Consider the following 13,993-nt stretch of genomic DNA (forward strand, 5'->3'; position numbering starts at 1 on the left):
CCAAAGTGAGCCTCTGGCAAGCTACCCTGCATGGAGAGCTTTCCAAAGCTGCAATGTCGCCACCATAAGGTTCTCCACTTTCTGTGGATGCCACTTTCGAAAGGACCTTGGAGACAGGGCTGCTGATTGCAAACAATCCATTTAATAAAATACCCTTCCTGTGAAGAGCTTTTTCCTGACCCACTGGTGCCAAGATGTACCCACTTGAAAGTGCAAGGACCTTAGCAATGGGCTTCCCTTGCTCCCTCACCACCCCCACGTCTTTCTTTTGTCTAAGATTCTGCACTTGATCTTTGTGTGTGACTTTCAATCAGTCAGAGCCCTAATGGCCACAGCCTTGCAATCTCTCTTAATTTCAAGCACATTAGTACCGCATGCAATCAGCCAATCATGCTAGTTGCAGTGCTAGGAATGTGGGAAGGGCATGTATAATGATAGGTACAGAGCAGAAAGCGCTCTGCTTGATTGCCCTTTTGCCAGTGTTAAATGATTTCAATGCATGCAAAAGGGAAACTGTGCACGGCAAAGCACCAAAGCCATGTGCAGGATGATTCTGCCAGAACTTAAGAGTTGAGGGCACGTTTTTTAGTCTGGAACTCCCAGTTGCTGTGAGCAGCACTGTTGAAAGGACAGTGAGTTAGGGCTACAAGTTTTCAAATAAAACATTTATATAAATATCATGCCTGAGACTATAAATTTCCACCTGAACCTGGTAACATTAGGTCAGGAGGTTTTAGTCTTTGCCATGGGATTTCTAGTATGTACACCTATACTCTGTGTGGCTCCTTCTTTTCCCCAGCTGGAAACTAGTATAGTACTCTTTTGCACACTTCTCATTTTTGAGTCAATGGCTTGTATACTTTATGGGGCAGAGAGTGCATATATGTGTATCTACATTAAGAGTCTGACTGTGAACCTCTGCTTGGTTCAGGTGTTCATTGTTAGTGCTCCATTAAATAGAGCTCCTCCCCTTTTCCAGGTCAAATCAGAATTAGGCAGAATAAGACTCTTCTTCATTAAGTCAGAACTCTGGCTTAGCTCGATCAAGTTTAACACCCTCCTTAAAGTGGTTAAAATTCATGCAAGCACCCCAGAACTATTTCAGGATCAAGACATATAGAATAATCAAAATAACAAATCCTGACCAGTAGATGAAGTAATATTAAATTAGCAAATAGCAGAGGTCAAATGTGTCTTTGGGAGCAAGGCACATTTCTATTCCTTTGCAAAAAAAGAAAATAAAAAAAAGCCAGAGTTTGCCAAGAAGAACAAGCAAATCAGCAGTGCAGATTTGCATCAGTGAGTTTGGGGGGAAAACACCCCAACATTCCTTTAAATTACTTCCAGTGGCTGTGATATCTAATGCAAACAATGGAGGTTTGATCACATCGTAGGCAATGCTGTTTTCATACATTTCATGAAGAAGAGGAGCAGGTGAAGTTCAAATGCACTCTCCGGAGAATAAAAATATCTTACAGGGCAATTCACTATTGTGATGCTTAATTTCATCCTAGGTGGGGTGGCTTAAAACTGTTTGTGGAGAGGAATGCTGCCAGGTTTAAAGAGGCCCTAGGTAAGATGCCATCTGATAGTTCCCCTGGGTTGCCCTACCACCCACTCCTGCTCATCATGCTTTCTCCAGCGTGGCATGCTCAGCACAGGATGCTCCAAGGAGCAGTTTGCCTGGCTACCACCTCCCATCACCTGCTTTGCTCCTCTTGGGGTTGCAGACACAGGGAAGTGCCCCAGCTTGGACAGAGCATTGGTGGATGGAGCTGGCAGCTGCCTCCTTGCTTGCTGCCTGCCTCCTCTTGCTTAGTGGGGTTGGCTGTGCTCTGTGCTGCTGTTGCCTGTAAGGGGATGAGATTCCTGGCTGGCTAGGCCCACTATGAGTCCACTTCAGGGTACTGGGAGGCAACAGGCTTGCTGCCTGTTGTTTAATTGAAAATGGAACTGAAAGGAAGTGGGAACAACAAATAGTTCAGAAAGACCCTGAGTTGAGCTGGGCAGCCTATGAAGTGCCTCGGACTGAGGTGGGCTATTTTCTGACGTACCAAATCAAGGTCAGAATTTATGTGAAAAAGTTGGGTCTCAGTAGGTGCTCCATTAACTTTTTTTGTGGTTGAGTGGACAATGTATCTGTGTTGGTCATAGGATTACCATTGAAAAAGTACACGAAAACCACAAGGACACATTTAGAAGTCATCTTGTGTACACCTGGTTCCATGCTGGATTCTGCTGTTCCCTCTCTCCAACATTCCCCCTCATGTGATTACCATTGCGTGAGAGAGGAGTGTGAGGCCCTGCTTCCTGGTTCCTTTCCTTCTGTTGCAATTCTCATAGCCCTCTATGTGTTGGGGGCTAAATTTCTGCAGCAAGGAGCTTTTTCTATTCTAGGCTCCCCTTGTGAGTTCTGAATAGGCTTGTAGCTAGAATCATATAAAATTGGGTCACTAAAAGGATCCCAAATGGCTGTGAGTCAACATTTTCCTTATTACAGTAGTTTGGAAATTCATGCAGGACCTTTTTATTCTACCACTTTGCAAGTGGATCTCACCATTGTCTGACTAGAAAAATAAACTTATGCGAAGAAGGCTGTTTGAATTGAACATTAGTCTATGAAATGTCTGTGTAAGTGATTCCCATGCCATAACATGATTTGCATGTTATGAGACCCTACAAAAAATTATCTGAGAATGGAAAAAATTTGGAAGGGTTTGTGATGGTACTTGTACAACTGAGTGCCCATCTGTCAAGGCTTAAATCAGGAGTAGGTCAGCAACAAAAAAACAAATCACCCGAGGCCAGTCTTTATTCCAGAAAACAAACCACAGAGCACCAGCCTAGTGGTCTCAGCAACTACTCTTAGGAGGTCCTGCCCTGATGAAGCAGTTGCAAGCACCCTTCTCTAAGACTCCTCCTCTTCTGGGTTTAACCCACACAGTCTCATACTACCTTCTTTTCATTTCTCTATGTATTCTTGGAGACCAAATGGGAAGGGGAGTTGGTCACAGCAGGAGAGGGAGGCTCCCAGGATTCTTCAGCAAGCTCTTGACCCCCTCCATTCCAGCCTCTGCTTCAGCCTCAGACTCTGAACTGCATTTTGTCACAGACTCTTCTTGCTCACCAAACCCTGCTACCTGTTGCTGACCTCTCCTCCTCACAGCCTGCTCCTTCCCCCTCTGACCACTCATCATTGTCCCACCACCACTTCCCTGGTTCTGGGCCTTCCTTCCCTAGGGAGTTCCCATGGGGGTTCCCTGGCTGGTGCCTCCCACCACTCCTCTGCATCCAGCCAGTCCATGGCATCACCATACAGTGGAACCTCGGTTTACAACTACCTCTGTTTATGAACGCCTCCGTTTACGAACGCTGCGGACCTGGAAGTGTTTACACCCGGGTTCTGCGGAGTCAGATGCGCAGATCGCTATTGGCGCTTCGCACACGCGCAAAAGCGTGCCTTCAGGGAGCGCATGCCTCCGTTTACGAACGCCTCCGTGGAACGGATTGCGTTCGTAAACCGAGGTTCCACTGTAATAGCATAGCTATAAGACAGCAGACGCTGGGGGGTAGGGATATAAGAAGGCAGCAAGTTCCAATCCAACTTGTATTCATCATAATCCACACTGTTTCTGTTCTGCTGCAGTTCAGTTTCTGCCAAATACTGTGTTAGCCATCTCATAGTCCGCTAGTTAACATAAGTTGTGCAACTTATGAAACTATATGTATAACTTGCATTCATTTCAATATAAAGGAAATGTCAAAAACAATGTATTCAAAGTAATTAATTATGTATTATTTGCATATTTAAAACAAAAGCAGCAATGCAAATGAATGCAGATTATATTGGCTGGATTGAGTTCCGTTCCTGACCACAGGTGAACATACAACCTGCGGTCTTGCCACTTACCTTTGCTATTTTTGTCAGAATCCTCCAGCATCTCTATTGAGGGGATGGTGCATCCATCAAGACCGTAATGGATCAGCCCCCCCCCCCACTACTGGCCTTAATTAACAAATACAACTCAATAACATGGTACATACACAAACTATGCTCCCCCTTCTGTACATTCGCTATTTCAGAGTTTGGAAGGAGATCAGTTCTCATCCAAGAAGCCTTTCAGGCAGCCTCATAGCAAATACTGTACTGTGATTCCTGAAGAACAAGCAAACTAGAATAGTGGGCCACAATAAAACAAGAGTTTAAGAATTGCTGTCATAGAACGACAGATTAAAATGCTTACAGATAAATCATTAGAGATCCAGTGTTATGTTTTGACAAGGAACAGTTGTGAGCTGGCCCTGTGCCCAGCAAGGGCTCTCCATCACCACAAACAACATACACTCGCTCTCCAGCTCCCTGTTAATAAATTCTGATTGGGCACTAAAGTTTTACAGCTTCTGTGGTTGTTCACTCTGGACTCCGTTAAATCGCAGCAGGTGATATACAAGGCTGTGAAATGTCGTCGTCCCCCCCCCCCCATCCCTGGTAAATGGAGGCTGCACAGGCAAGAATACTCTATGCTCTGTGACTGCTTGCTGTCCCTTAACATTTCTACATCCTCATTCATGGGACTGAAACTGCATTGGTCGCACTGGTAGGTGATCTCTGGTGGTCTAGGGGCAAAGGTGAAAGCTGTTTTCTAGTTCTGCTGGATCTCTCAGTGGCCTTTGATACCATTGACCATGAAATCCTCCTGGACTGTTTCGGGGGGCTGGGAGCTGGGACCATTGCTATACAGTGGTTCCGCTCCTTCCTCCTGGGCCATATCCAGAAAATGGTCTTGGGGGATGAGTGATCAGACCCCTGGGCTCTCACTTGTGGGGTGCTTCAGGGTTCCTTTCTCCCCTCCCATGCTTTTTAACATCTATATAAAGCTACTGGGAGAGATCAGGGGGTTTGGGCTGTGTGTTCATCAGTATGCTGATGATACCCAGCTCTACCTCTCTTTTAAATTTGAACCAGTGAAGGCAGTGAAGGTCCTGTGTGAGTGTCTGGATGTGGTTGGAGGATGGATGGCAGCTGTTGACTTGCTGTAGGATCTGGCGCTCTGGACAGCAGGCAAAAAAAGAAAGGGAAAAAATGCAAGAAGAACTAGAAATGCACTTTAGAATAAGCTCAACCCATTTTGGGAAAAATCACTTCCGCAAGTGCCCATTTTTAACAACATTTCTCACATCCAAGGTATAGGGCAGTTTGACTGTGATCCCTATATAGTGGAACCTCGGTTTATGAACACCTCGGTTTATGAATTTTCGGTTTACGAATGCCGCGGACCCATCTGGAACAGATTAATTAACTTTCCATTACTTCCAATGGGAAAGTTCGCTTCAGTTTATGAACGCTTCAGTTTATGAACAGACTTCCGGATCCCATTACACCCATGCTTCGGGTTAAGTACGCTTCAGGTTGAGTACTCCGCGGACCCGTCTGGAACGGATTAATCCACTTTCCATTACTTTCAATGGGAAAGTTTGCTTCAGTTTATGAACGCTTCAGTTTATGAACAGACTTCCGGAACCAATTACACCCATGCTTCGGGTTAAGTACGCTTCAGGTTGAGTACTCCGCGGACCCGTCTGGAACGGATTAATCCACTTTCCATTACTTTCAATGGGAAAGTTTGCTTCAGTTTATGAACGCTTCAGTTTATGAACACACTTCCGGAACCAATTGTGTTCATAAACCGAGGTACCACTGTATTCCAGCTGCAGTTACATGAATGGACACGCCCCTTTCACCTATTGCCCTTTAGCTGCTGCTCTCGGCCAGTCATTTTGTAGGGTCCAGAAAGAACTGGAAAAAGTTCCTAGCAGGAAGCCGCCTGGTGCATCCTCCTCACCCCAGTCTGCCTCATAGAACGTGACACAGTCCAAATGTCCCATTTATCCTATGAGTGCACTACCCTGGCAAAAGCAGCTGCCACCACTGTCCTCAAGGGAAGAAGGGAAGAATAATACCTGACAGTCTTGCAGCTAAGGAGGACAGAATGCTGGACTAGACAGGTCTTTGCTTTCCTTCAGCAGCGACCGTGTGCTCTTTTATCACTTTCCTACCTTCCCAGATTTCTGTTCAGGTGTTCTATTCAACCCTTCAAAGAGAGGACTGTCCTCTGTAAAATAGGCACCCATGATGTTAGCTGAAATATGAGGGGGGCAGGAGAAGGACCGTTAATATTATTATTATTATTATTATTATTATTATTATTATTATTATTATTATTATTAACCCACTGTTTCTGCAAAGAGGGTTAGCCTCTGTTTACAAGCTACTGTATGTGTTATTCTAGAGTTTTGTCTGGGGCAGTACGTTTCACTGGTGCTTTCAAGTAGACTCTGTCCACTGTAAATTTAAGTAGCTGTTTGTTTGTTTCATTTTTTTAGATGCCCTGATGTTTGCCCTTCTTTGCAAATACCGAGTCTATATGAGATTGGCCAATGCACAGACAATAGCTGTGAAGCCCCAGTAGGAGGTAAGTACCATTATTCAAATACTTATTTCTATTATTTCACAAGAAAGCCTGTTGTTAAAAGGCTGAACGAATCTTGGCAAAATGGTGGGTGTTTTTTTTTAAGTGGCAGGAATCTATTTGGAACACACAGATCTTCCTTTATGCCACCAATTCCCTTTTCCTGGGCTGAATTTTGGACCAACTTATTTTGGCACCAAAAAGAAGCTCATATTGCTCCGAAGTTATTTGGACTATGTTTGTACAACTACTTGTGAAAAGAGAAAATACAAACATAGTCGTTAGGTGCTATAGCTATGTGAGGGCATGGCTATGTTCAGGCCTGGATACATGCCCTGCCCCCAGCATCTCTGGACATGCCTCTCCCTGTGTGTGTTGGCCTGACCTTCTCACTTTCAGAGGGAAAGTTCTTCCGGGACTTTAATTTACATTTGCTTGAAAGTAAATCCTGGTTTATCAGGATCCCTACGCTCCACTCGCTTAGTTTTGAAATGCTGAAATATGTTAAAAGAAAACTTGTTTGTTCCAGAAACAGCAACTTGATCTAGTCTGAGATGCTGGGATTTTTTTGACCTGTAGACATGTGGATCTTAATGCAATTTCTTTTTCTTTGGCAGAATGAGTGAGAGGGACATCCGAAGCTTGAGCAAAGGGGTATTGGTGCTCTCTCTCTGCCTTATAACGCTATGGGGAAGGCTGACTCTGGCCTCATCACACCACAGAAGCCATTCAGGTAGGCCAAACAATCTCTCTTGAATCTGCCCTTGTTTCTTATTGCAGCGCTTTGACTAAAAAAGTGCTTGCAGGATTAGACTTCTTGCATCTCCAGACCTTCTGAGGACTTGCAAGATGCTACCAACTGGACTTCTGAAGAAGGTTCAGTTTTTTATGTTGAGAGGTTTAGAGCAGGAGTCACCGGTGTGTCCAGCAGTACCTTCTATAGCACCTGCAAGAAGTCTCCATAAATACTCCTCAGAAATCTACAGTGCAGGAGAGATTGTTTTCTCTTCCAGTTCAGTTGCTGTCTACACTGGTTTGGCTTCTCCTATATACCCACACAGCATCCATTTTGTGACTGGTGCCCTTGGTACTTTCTCAGAATTTCAAGTGTGTCCAAAATTCCAGGTGTGAGAGGTGTACTCAGATGTACTCTAGAGGCAGAATGCCACCATTATTTTAGAATTCCTTCTCAGAGCATGCTCTCTCAAAGCTCTTAACCACTGCATAAAGCCAGCAGATATTTGACACTGGGCACAGAGGGAGGGGGAAGCCAGCCACTTAACTGAACTCAGTAAATATGAAGCTCAGACCCTCATCCCTTCCTCCTCTCTGCAAAAGGCTGTTTTAAGGATTTGAGAAGGTGGAAGAAACACCACATAGGTTCACATAGGAAAAAAAGGTGCACAAACTTCAGAACCCTTTCAGAGTTTTTCCTCAACATAAACCTCCTTTCTGAGACAGACTCAAGCCCCTTTCACACCTTATGATAATGTGCATTGTGGAGAATGGCGAGTAGCATTGCAGCAGCAGGCTTAGCCCCTGAATGACAGACAATCATTGTAATTTTTGAAATGACTCCCACATATGTGACTGTACAACATGGGCAGCTTTCCTCTGCTCATTTGGTAGTCCTGTTTTTTTGGGGGGGTTTCCAAATGCATGAACAGAGTCGTCTGTGTCTGCAATTGTTCTCATAGTAGTGTTTTCAGAAACTACAATGAATGTGCATGGGGTGGCTGGGTAGAACTTGCTGGAATGCTGCAGACACTCTCCCATTTGTGCTTATTGTACCTGATATAGCATCTGAAAATGACATCAAGCAAATGAAACTCCCCAGTGGACATCTCTGCGACAGAGCCCAATGTTCCATGTACAGAGAAGGGTCTTCTCCCTGCAAGAAGTGCACTCACTTTGCTGCAATCAGTATCTGGTTGGCGGCTGTGAAAACAGGCTGGTGGATGAGATGAGTCTTTGGCATGGTCTAGCAGGGCTCTTATGCTATTATTGTGTTTTAAATGGAATGCAAAACTCAGCAAAATCTGATTCAGCTAAGGACTTATCATGGATGTGCAGGTGATTCCTGCTTTGCTTCTCCCTTGCTGTTGGTGGGAGCAATAAATATGACCTCTGGCTTAGCTTTATGTTCAAACCAGGGTTGCTCCAAACAAACCATGCTGTGTAGCCAAGGTGTGATCTTGAGAGTTAAGAGTTTGAGCAAAATAAACCACTATTCCTGGTTCAGATGTCAGGATACTCCAAGTATTGTGTTTTATTGCTTGTGCTAGGCAAGGAGCAAAGCAGGAGTGACCTCTGCTCTTGTGGTGTACCATTAACTATGGTTCACTCAGATGTGTCAACTGGGCAGTAACAAACTATAGAGAACGTCTGCTCACTAAGGTATAAAACTATTGCCTGTCCCCCACCCCCCAAGCTTAGGGCTTTCAGCCGAAGCTTAGCCTTATGACATTTACATTTTGACCTGTTTATTGTGTCCAGTGGGAATACTGTAGCGACATGCCTTTTTGCCAGAACAAGTAGTAAATAAACCTCAGAAATAGACGAATGTTCCAATGATTCTTGTATTTTCGATTTTGGGTTTTAAAACTGATTCTTAGGTTTTAATTCTAAGGAACTGGAAGTGTTCTTTAGTTGGGTTAATTCTTTATTTGTGTTAGTCATAGAGCTGGCTCAAGTTGCAAATCCCACAAATTTTATTATCGTGGGTAGCCATTTGGTCATCGCTGGTATTTTCCTCGGCTGTTGACTCAGTTTTGCAGCCTGGAATTTCTGTTGCATTTCTGGCCTGGTGCTGGATACGCAGGTGGCAGTTCTTGTCAAGAGTGCTTTCTACCCGTTCCAACTTATTTCAGCCTGCAGCCTGACTTGGAGAGATTACCACTGTATGTATGTCTTTGCTGTAGCCAAGCTTGGTTAAGATTAGAAGTCATATTATGGCTTTATTCCTTGAAACTTCATCTGATGGAGAATGTGATGAGCTTTGGTATCTGACACTTCCACAAACCGTACTAGTTAAAAGTTTATTTTTCTGTCTCTTTCAAGGTACAGTTCTAATGCTTAAAACTGCGAACAGCTTTGAGTCAGACCCCCCCCCCCCAAATCACTAAACAATCTATCTCTCCTTGCCTTGCCTTACTATCGCTAGATTTGGCCCCAAATTCTACCCTTAAATCTAAAGAATTAATTTCCTTCCTGTTCACAGCAGCTAAGCTAGTTATTGCCCAACGATGGAAGAAAGCCTCTAATATGCCAATAAAGGCTTGGTTTAATAACACCTGGAGCATTGCCTCACATACCATTGGCAACTAATCAAGGGCATCTCCAAGAAAGATACCTTTGGCACGATTTGGTCTCCTTATTTCTCTTTTATTGAAAAAGGACAGGATATTTTAATGCCACCATCATCACAGAGGTATCCATGGAGTAAACCAGACTGGTACGTATTTGGGTTCCTATTGAGAGTATTTGGTGAGCCAACATGACAGTGACGAGGGACTGAGGATTGGAGTGATCATTCTGTGATATTATGGCAGTAGACGAAGCAGTATTGTAACTTTTGAATAAACATGTTTTAATAAAGAGGGGGAGAGAGAGTTTTTCCTGGAGGCTTTAAAATGAGTGGCATTGACAATTCGTGGGACGCGGGTGGCACTGTGGTCTAAACCACTGAGCCTCCTGGGCTTGCCAATCAGAAGGTCGGTGGTTCGAATCCCTATGACGGGGTGAGCTCCTGTTGTTCTGTCCCAGCTCCTGCCAACCTAGCAGTTCGAAAGCACGCCAAAAAGTGCAAGTAGATAAATGGATACTGCTCTGGCAGGAAGGTAAACGGCGTTTCTGTGCGCTGCTCTGGTTTCGGTGTTCTGTTGCGCTGGAAGTGGCTTAGTCATACTGGCCACATGAACTGGAAAAACGGTCTGTGGACAAACACCAGCTCCCTCGGCCTGTAAAGTGAGATGAGCGCTGCAACCCCAGAGTCGTCTGCGACTGGACTTAACTGTCAGGGATCCCTTTACCATTTTTATTGGCAATTCAGGCATGTTTTATAGGAGCTGCTATGCAATCATGCCAAATAAGGCAAAGGGGTCAGCTTGATGTTCTTTCAGACTGGGACCTGTATACAAAGAACAGCAAGAATAAAATCTTGAAACGTACTCAGCCTTAAAAAGCAGCGGTACAATGTGTGTGCTTTTGCTCTTGGTGTGCATCTAGGAATATGGATCTATACCTGACCTACTTGCTTCTGTCATTGTGAGCATGGGTCATTCCCAAGTATGCTGTTGGGTGGAGGATGAGCTTCTGCTACACACAGAGTCATCTAAACATGGCAATGTAGAATTTAGATTTTTCAGAAGTGGGCAGTCATGAACATAGTTAGTACAGAACGGCATTAATGTGTCATGCATGCCAAAAACCTGCCCCACTGTTTTCTGTTGTATCTGAACTGAGGGCTATGGAGCTGCAGGCAGTTGGAGTTCAGGATATGAGGACTTCAAAGGATTTCTGCCTGAGACTTGCTTCCCTAATTGCTCCATGCCACAGGGAGCAATTAAAAGTGAGTGGCTGCTCTGGTGCTCTTCCTATTCACAGGCTTGGGGGAGCCTCTTTAGTTTACCACAGGTGCCTAAATCCCATTTCTGCTGTCTAGCATGTGTCTCGAAGTGTGGTTGGAATTTAGAGAAAGAGAGATGCATAATAAACACCTGTCTGTGGGGAATAAAGGCAAATGATGCTCCAGTCTTAGAGATATGCCTGCATTGTAGCCATCCAATTTGTAAAAAACAACAACACCACAGTTCTGTCATATTCATATGCAAGGTATTTCCCACATCATTTAAAAGAGAACTTCTGTTTTTTGATGGGGAGAGCTGATAGAACTTGGGCAAATTAATCTCCTGATTTGGATCTCAGTTCCATGCACGTCTGTGGCATACTTGCATCTCACACCGCAGTAATGCCTCTAAAGCAGGCATCCCCAAACTGTGGCCCTTCAGATGTTTTGGCCTACAACTCCCATGATCCCTAGCTAACAGGACCAGTGGTGAGGGATGATGGGAATTGTAGTCCAAAACATCTGGAGGGCCGAAGTTTGGGGATGCCTGCTCTAAAGTTTGTGTTTCTGTCCTTGGTTTCTGCTCATTATGGTCTGGTATTAAGGCAATCAAGCTTGGTGATCCTTCCCTGTGCTTTGGCATAGGAACTGTTTTCTAAACTTTCTTCTATGGATAATAAAGTGGGAGGGTCATGTGCACATAGCGAGCTCTGTGAAAGGCACACGGATTATTTCCATGATCATAGAATTGTTGAGTTGGAAGGGAATCCTTAGCATCATCTAGTCCAGGCATCCCCAAACTGCGGCCCTCCAGATGTTTTGGCCTACAACTCCCATAATCCCTAGCTAGCAGGACCAGTGGTCAGGGATGATGGGAGTTGTAGTCCAAAACATCTGGAGGGCTGACGTTTGGGGATGCCTGATCTAGTCCTACCCCCTGCAATGCAGGAATCTCAACTAAAGCATCCGCGACAGATGACCATCCAACCTCTGCTTCAAAACCTCCAAGGAAGGAGAGCCCACCGCCTCTTGTGGGAGTCCCCATCCACTGTCGAACAGCTCATACTGTCAGAAAGTTCTTTCTGATGTTGATTCGGACTCTCCTTTTTGTAGCTTGAATCCATTGGTTCGGTTCCTGCCTTCTGGAGCAGGAGAAAACAAGCTTGCTCCATCTTTCATTTCTCCTAAAAGTTGCAATACTCCTGGTTTTGCTCCACCCCACTTAGGGCTATATTAATGAGTCCATACGTATGAATTACTTACAGAAATACTCCCATGTGTGGTGATTATTTATTTATTTATGTGTGTATCTATGTATTTATTTATCAAGTTTTCTGTACTACCTCTATGGAAAATGTGGTACATAATAAACCAATGATGATAATGCACTGCATTCAGGTTTACATTTGAGCACAGAAAATTGCTTTCGCCCTTCTCAGTCTGTAGATTCTATTCAAAATCCTTTCTGCATCCACAAGCTGCTGATTTTACAATCTGTGGAACATATTTGGGCCACACATTGATGTTTTTCAATTTAATTTTAGCGATGTAAATGTGTGCATCAAGTATATGAGGGAAGATGCAGAAGAGTTAAACTGCAGCTGCATTTGCTAATGTATGACCTTACGTAGACCCCTGTTCCACATCTGCCATTCCTCGCTATAGAAAAAACAATTCTAATCCTATAATCCCTAACATCACCGCTCACAACTAACCTATATCTCCTAGTGTGACTATTCCAAACAATCAATGAGCATTCAGCCCCTTAATCATCTTGCTCACCTGCAGCCAGGTACATATGAAGATAAACGTAGTAATAATAATAATATCGTATTTGGAGAGAATGCAGAACTTGCCTACAATATTTGCAGTTTCTGCAAGTGATCTGATGGGCATGATCCATCAGGGGATTCCGAGGAAGGAGAACAGCTGCTGTAAATGAAGATAGCCCCAGTTTGGGGAAGATTTTGCATAGGGGAAGCTGGCATTTTGTGGATAGCAAAGGCTTGCAGTGTTTAGATATTCATCATATTTGCATGTCACAGCAAGTCATAAGACATAGCTTACTGTGTGACTTGCTCCCTGATGCTCCCTGCCCCTGCTAGAAGGAAACAAACCATATCAGAAAAAAGGTTTGCTTTGCTTTAAGGGTTTGTTTTTGTTTTTGTTTTTTGGCTTATTGATTGCAGCTTGTTCGTATTTTGAGCAAAGCCATGATCCGCGATTTGGGCATGATGCTGAGCTTTGTTTCTGCCTTGTATCATCGGGATACTAGGTGTCTTAACTTCAAAGGATGCGCCAAATATTGGAGGGATTAGCTCTAATGGGGAACTCTGAAGGAGAAGTGATCCTAGTAAGTAATGGATCCGATCTTTTGCTACCCTGTCCAGATCTAGCTTCAAAATTCTGTGAACCACCCTGACATCTTATGATGAATGGCAGTATATAAATCTAATAAATAAAATAAAATCAGAATTAAAAATTAATTTGGCACCCAATTCAGAAGGCAAACCCTTTTCATGAGTCCCATTGAGGGCTTTCCAGAAGCGGGAGGAGGACTGGGAATGCAGAGCTTCGATCTATTCTAGGGGAAGGGCCCTGTGGTTTGGGAGCTGCAGGTCTGGATGCTAGGGAGAGGCTTGGTGAGTTGCCTGGAGACAGTCACAACTCAGTGTCATCAGATGCCCCAAATGTCATGGTAGATCCTCCTGATGTAATTGCGCTTCCTGAAGCTAAATTGGATAGTGAGCTGGCTATCCTGACTCCTTCTCAAAGGATGTTGTGAGGCTGAAACCATGCAAGTAGATCCAACCTATTTGCAGGACTGCCTGCTTGCTTGCCCAGTCTTGTGGCTTTGGACAACCACTACACGGACGACTGCTCTTCCAAAGGGAAGCTCATTTACACATCAAATGTTGGGACCAAATCTTAGCATGCATCTAGCTTGTTCCTTGGG

At 44.2% G+C, this 13,993-nt stretch overlaps 1 protein-coding gene across 1 annotated transcript in view; it reads left to right on the forward strand.

The window, feature by feature from the left end:
* The window catches only part of TAFA3 (TAFA chemokine like family member 3), a 96,896-nt gene that overhangs the window by 24,239 nt on the left and 58,664 nt on the right, over positions 1-13,993 (forward strand). The window contains exons 2-3 of the mRNA XM_035122882.2: positions 6,385-6,473; positions 7,088-7,203. Of these exons, the coding sequence (XP_034978773.1) occupies positions 7,089-7,203 (115 nt within the window). The 5' untranslated portion in view covers positions 6,385-6,473; position 7,088. The remainder of the gene's footprint in view (positions 1-6,384; positions 6,474-7,087; positions 7,204-13,993) is intronic.

The sequence above is a fragment of the Zootoca vivipara genome, chromosome 7 (assembly GCF_963506605.1).
Source record: "Zootoca vivipara chromosome 7, rZooViv1.1, whole genome shotgun sequence".
In the NCBI taxonomy this organism is placed as follows: Eukaryota; Metazoa; Chordata; class Lepidosauria; order Squamata; family Lacertidae; genus Zootoca; species Zootoca vivipara.